The 6,224-nt window shown below is 52.1% G+C and overlaps 1 protein-coding gene across 1 annotated transcript; it reads left to right on the top strand.

The window, feature by feature from the left end:
- The first annotated feature begins 4,995 nt into the window (after positions 1-4,995).
- On the top strand, positions 4,996-5,529 carry LOC108863850 (merozoite surface antigen 2-like). The gene is made up of 2 exons (XM_018638493.1): positions 4,996-5,004; positions 5,110-5,529. The coding sequence occupies exons 1-2, from the start codon at positions 4,996-4,998 to the stop codon at positions 5,527-5,529; spliced, it is 429 nt and encodes a 142-aa protein (XP_018494009.1).
- Positions 5,530-6,224: the final 695 nt, after the last annotated feature.

The following is a 6,224-nucleotide window of genomic DNA, read 5'->3' as shown; positions in this document are numbered from 1 at the left end:
ATCGGCGGTACGTTGATAAATGGATGGCATCGGGGACAATGGCTCGTTTTTCGGATAACTGTCTCACTATGCTGTCTCCCGTGATTCGCAATGTGTTAGACCGAAGTCTGCGAGGAGTTGAACTCTGAGAGCCTCATAGGAATACAGTTGCTCCGGCTGTGCAATGAAAACCTTGGCTTAGAGACAAACACGAATCACTAATGATTCTGAATTCCACAAAATCGACGTTGTTCGAGAGGACTGTAGATTGGGAAGCTTCTCTTCGACGTTCACTCAATTAGCCACAGTAATCAGAAGCTTACCCAATGAAGTTTATTCTGTGACGCTTTCCCCCATAATGGTTCGGAACTCGAATTCCGAATTCACAGAAAACCGTGAGTTTGAGGAGCGACAGGTTGCGCTCCACGATGCTTGTTCAGTGGATCGTATTGCTCTTCTGTATGAATCATAGCCAATCCGTGGAGCTCGAAGTAGAGAACGCAAACATTTGCTGTGAGTGCATCCCTATAGTTGTCAAATGTAGATCGACCGGACCTTACGAATACCATGGCTCCCTCACCCAGCATATCCGTTTTTCCCTTTGAGCAGTACTCACTGCGCCACAGTTAAATGCCTTCATGGACTGCGTGACGAAAGATGAAAAATTATCCCAAGAGGTAATTACAGTTAGATGTCTACATTCGGCGGTGGAAATCTAGGTGTCGGGTGTTCCTTACGTACAACTGCATGATTTCGCGTGGGGGGGGGCTGAATCCCAGAGCGATAAAAAGTTTTCTGAGCTTCGCGTCCGTCCTGACATTGGGAGCTCACGCGATGCGACTGGTTCTGACCGACGGGAATACGTATCTCTTCTCCGCTGAGGAAGTCAAAGAGTCTCTTTCCAGTATCGCACGGAGCTTGATAACATATTCAGTAAATTCCCGGGAATGGATATCTCTGAGATGGCCATGATGATCTGCAAAGCATCGAACGATGACGGCGAGACTGTGATTGAGCAATTTGCGGAGTCTGTGAGCGACGCAATCCAAGCGGAGATGATCTATTCCATCAACACATGCCTCCCCAAGAGTCTCGAAGTGTGACTCGTCAGGAACTCATCGTTGAAACTCGAACCTGTCCTTGGAGCGTCCAATAAACTTATCGACCCCAATCGACGAGTTCTCCCAAAAGCATCTTATCCGGTGAACTGCTAATCTCTGCGTGGAGTACGAACATTTTCTCCGATCGGGAGCTAGGAGGGAGAGCCGCGTTCGTCCCGTGTTCTCAGTCACAAGATAAATCAATCGAGAATGAAGTAAGTATCTCTTTGACATGTGTTGTTCCCAGTGACAAAGCCCCGGGAGCATCACTGAATTATACGTGTCCCGCCAGGGTCAATAAGAACTGATAATAAGAGTGTTGACTCGCCATGTCACTTCCGGACCAGAGCTTTATCGTCTTTTTGGTGGAAAAAGTCAGCCCGACGGTGTCGGTTCCCAGTCAGCAAGCTAGCGTGCCCGCCCGCCCGACCGACCGTCGGCCCGCCTGCCAGTCCGCCAAAACAATGAGTGCTTATCTTATCGCAGAGGGACTACATAAAAAGGATGGAGGGAATCGTTATCCCAGCCTTTACTCAGTCAAAGAGAAATCGGAGAGAAACTCTATCAGCGAGCAAAAACCTTTTCCAACCGAGCGGCAAATCAGAGCGAGCTGTGGCTGCCATATTCCGAGTGTCGTGCAACTTTCCGCGTCTCGCCCGTCCTCCGACAGCCATTAATCCTCACGACGACGGTCTCGATTCCATGGGATCGGAAGACTCGAGCTCCCCGCCTCTGTGACTGACCGACCGAGTTGTTGTTTTCGCTCTCAGCACGCTATTCCGGTTTCTGGCCTATTTTTCTCGACGGCAATGATATTTTCCGAGGCTCGAGAGATTGAGAAGAGCTCCCGATTTTGAGCGATGCGTTCCGCTACTTTTCCCGCGACAGTGGGGGAGCTGGGAATAAATGAATTACGCGCCAGGTTTCTTCTGGGATAACGCTCCGAGGCAGTTTCCGAAGTGAGTGTATAATGTATGCGCATAGTTGGCTCCCGCAGAAAGTGGGTTCGTAGCCTCTTGCTCTAATGTCCCGCATCAAATACAGCGAAAGCCAGCTGACACCGGGAAGACGTGTGCTAGCCTGCTCGTCGACTTTCCGAGCGCTGCGGGTCGCGTGAAAGGAGCGTTACGATGTTGGCGATTCGGAGTGTAGAGCGTGCCGCCCGTTGTTGCTTGCTTAGTCCTCGATACTTGGGTGACGTGACAACATTGCGGAGCGCGTTAGAGGTTACAGCACTCACTACGGCGGCACGGAAAGAGCAAGTTATGCTCGGGTCACGTCCGACCGAGACCTCATTAACACGTGCATCAAGACCTCCGGCGGAAAATACGTACATGCAGCGTGGATTGACGGCTCCAGGAGCTACGGTCATGAATGGATTCGAGAGTCAATGGCGGAGATCGACTCGCTCGATTGGAAGTCCCTGTTCCCACGATTCGCGTCGTCCCGAGACTAGGTACCACGGTTTACGACTGATCGAAAAAACGTATTCGGCAGATAAAGTCCTTTCTCGTCTCCATTCGGAAGATGATATACAGGGATGGGCTGTAAGTTTTTAAAAACGAGCGTGCGACGCACCGAGGAAGTCCTGTAGTCGGTAAAGTGGTCATGAGACCCAGCAGCTAGTAGTGAAGCGAGCTACCCTTTTCGCCCGAAGACTCGTTGGGTCGAGAGCGTTTTGGGGGCCTCTTATAACTCAGTACGGATGGCCTCCTTGGGACCATAACCAAGCTTCACGGCGGAGCAACGAAGGAGGCGAGATTAATGGACTCCGCTGAGCAGGAGATCTGTTGCCTTTTTTCCTTTCAGCACTGGTTCGTTCCTGCTGTTAGCGATAGCACACGTCGATAACCTTGGATCAGCTGGAGCGGATAGAGAAAGAAAGAGGAATTTCCCTCTCCTTACCCAGTCCAGAATCGCACTCCTGATCAGAGCCCCGCCACGTCCCTCAACTGTACTCACCCGGAGAGGCATCGATGGTCTGCGAGCCGCCTTGTGACACCCGATCGGTGTATTTCCCATTTCATGTGGGGTCGGTGCCGCCGTCGCGGCTGCCAATCTCATCTCTCTTCACGCCTGTTCGAATTTTCCCGCCTTGGTGATCAGATACGAACTTCCGGTTCTACTTCCTTCGTACGTTCCATTTCTTATTTCTCTTCTTCATCTGACGACCGACCCGACCGTCGACGATTCCCCCGAGATCAGCAAAGTCCGGGAGCAGCCAGCCAGCGAACCCTACACAATGAGGGAGGCTATCTCTCCGATTGCAAAAACGAGGCCGACCGACCAACCGGCCGGCCAACAACATCCAATAGCTCTGCCATTCGAGCCCCCATTGTCGCCCGAAGACATATGGTGTCCAAGCTTCCCAATCTGGAAGAGTTTATAGGTTTGTGCTGGTCGAAAGAGGCTCCGTCGATAGCTACTCGACATTCGCACTGCTTTTTGCTCATGCACGCCTGACGGATATTACCAGGATGGAAGTTCCATCGATTCAATCGCTCAGATTCGAGGTGCACACATATGCACTTCGTGCAGCAGAATTCGATATGTCAGGAATCTATGTCAAGTATTCCTGAGAAGACCCGTCGCGTCGGTCCCATCCTACATGAGAGTTTACGGAGATAAGTACCGATTAGCTTGGATCTAAATCTTGATCAGGTGGAGGCTAATTGATCATATTGCCGAATCCCGATGGCAAACGAGCATCGGCTCACGACCTAGGCCGATTTCTAGAGAAGTAACACAACCTAGAGTACCCCAAATTACGGGTTGCTCGCTGAAGAAGTCGTCACAGTCGGACCTTAGAGCGACCAGAAATTACGATCCAGAACTTCGTGGCCTCCTACGTCCGTCCTGTTGTCTACGTCTTGAATCACAACTAGAATTACGATTTGAAACCTCAGGACCGACGTCTGACCCGATGCAACCTATGGAGATTTGTCGTTGGAGACAGATTGCTCTAGAGACATCGGGGCGCTGAAACTCGGCTCCAGAGGTCAGATTCGATGAAGGAATTCATTTTCGTCGACGTTGGGGCAAACATGAATTCTCGTACCAACAGCGTACTTTGCAACAAGGGGAGCTACGGAAGGACCCTAGTGTCCGCTCGAGATCTCAGAACCGAATTGTCGGCGGACGGTCAAAGGGAAGAGCTGACTCGAGCGAAGGAAACAGAGAATAGAAAATAGAGCTGGGCGGCTAGTTTTTCTCGGAATCCTCATTTTCAAGAAATCTAGTTCTCGATTTTTAAAACCAAAGGTGACCGAACCAGAGAAAAAAGGAAACTGAAATCTTCTGGAATCTTAAATCGGCTCAAAACCATGAATAATGCGGAGGCTTCACGGTGACAAGCGCGTAAACGCAAGAATCCCACAGAATTACCGCAGGAATCGCAACCAATGATTACAAATCCTTATGAAAAAAATTATCGGAGCTCCGTGAGTTCAATCATATCTCTCAAGGCCCTCGCGGCTCAGATCGAGCGGCTGGTTGGATATTCTGTGGCTTCCAGCTTAGTATTCAACATACGGAGGCCTCATTTTCTGCAGAATCCTGACCATACTCAATCCTACGAGAGTCTTGCATCAGATGAAGAGGAACCCTCTCTTCCTCGGAATCCGAAGCCAACTCCGTTAACTATTTGGCCGGCGATCCGCCCCGTGATTGTTGAACGCGGCGTCCAAGAAAACGCCCGAACTGTTCACCACAGCGGAGCGGAAAGCGCCGCCCCGGCGATGTATACCGAGCGAAAGCGAGGCTCCAGAAGATCTTCTGTTTCACCCGACTTTACGTAACGAGGGACCGTTTCCGTTAGACGACGCAGAATTGCATCAGCCATTCTCCAAGAGACAGCCGCTACGTATAAATGGGAGGGGTCCCCAGTCAGAAAATAGTCTAAATCCTCAATAGCATCATGCAATCCGTTAGTAAAGCTCCGCTACTCAATCGCAGGCCCCGAGTGCTCCTCAGAGCGCTCAAACAACAGTCTCGGTATTCGAGGAATTCACGTGCTCCATGAAATTTCCAGCTCATCGTCCTCTCCGTTCTCGTCGCTGCCGCTTCCGCCGGCGCCATCGGAGGCTGCGGCCTCGGTGGATGCGGTCTCGGACTCGGACTGGGCCTCGGTAACGGACTCGCCCTCGGTAACGGACTCGCCCTCGGTAACGGACTCGGCCTCGGTCACGGACTCGGCCTCGGTCACGGACTTGGCCTCGGTCACGGAGCTGTGCTCGCCGCCCCCGCCATCTCTAAGGTCGCCATCGCCTCCCCCGTCCTCGCTCCCGTCGCCGTCAACCTCGGAGCTGTCCAATCTCACTCTTACTCGTCTGCCATCAACCACGGAGCCCTCGTTGGAAAGGCCATCTCTCCCATCGCTGTTTCCGCCCCCATCGGAATCGCTTCCGCCGCTCCTCTCGGTCTCGGTCTTGGCCTCGGGAAAGTCTGGTAGATCTGAGCTGTTCCTTTTTCCATGTAAGCGAGCACTAGACAATAAAATGCATCAGATATGTCGGTGAAAAACTATCTTCTGCTCATCCGATGATCCGATAATTCTCCATTGTGGCGGCACATCACCCGCACCCGCACCTGCATCAGATTGCGAGAGACCTTTTTCGCAAAAATTTCTCACGAAGCTTGAGTCGTGGTAAATCTCAATGTTTCGCAATGCCGTATGTGGAGCCAGATGACCCGAGCGAGTTTCGCGCTCCACGGGGGAAAGATTCCGGAGACTCGCGCTATCCTTGCATGTGGACATATGCAGGGAGGCAATGATCGACGTTTCGTTCGAATCGGAGAGGATTCGGTGACGTCTCCTCGAGCGCGGTCACCGGAGCCGGGAAGGTCGGATCTGCGTTTTGCCTTTTGAAGCCTCGGCCCGAAGGTCCGCCCCTCAGGAGCGAAAGGTTCCGGAGACCCTGAGAGAGCAGCCCATTATGCGGACAGGGTCCCGAGGACGGTCTGCGCCGCTCTCAGCGATCGCTCGTTGAGAATTCGAGGTCTCGGTATTTATCGCGAGGAGACGAATCATGTTCCGATCGCAGACGAGAATGAATCGAAGTTTCGATCGCAGAGGAGAATGGAGCGAAGTCCCGATCAGAAGAGTCTCCTCGATTCGATTGTCCCAGAATCCCATCGAGCTCCCGA

This window comes from Galendromus occidentalis, unplaced genomic scaffold (assembly GCF_000255335.2).
Source record: "Galendromus occidentalis unplaced genomic scaffold, Mocc_1.1 scf7180000077086, whole genome shotgun sequence".
Classification (NCBI taxonomy): domain Eukaryota; kingdom Metazoa; phylum Arthropoda; class Arachnida; order Mesostigmata; family Phytoseiidae; genus Galendromus; species Galendromus occidentalis.
Note: the sequence above shows the minus strand (reverse complement) of the source record. Positions and strands in the feature narration are given on the sequence as shown.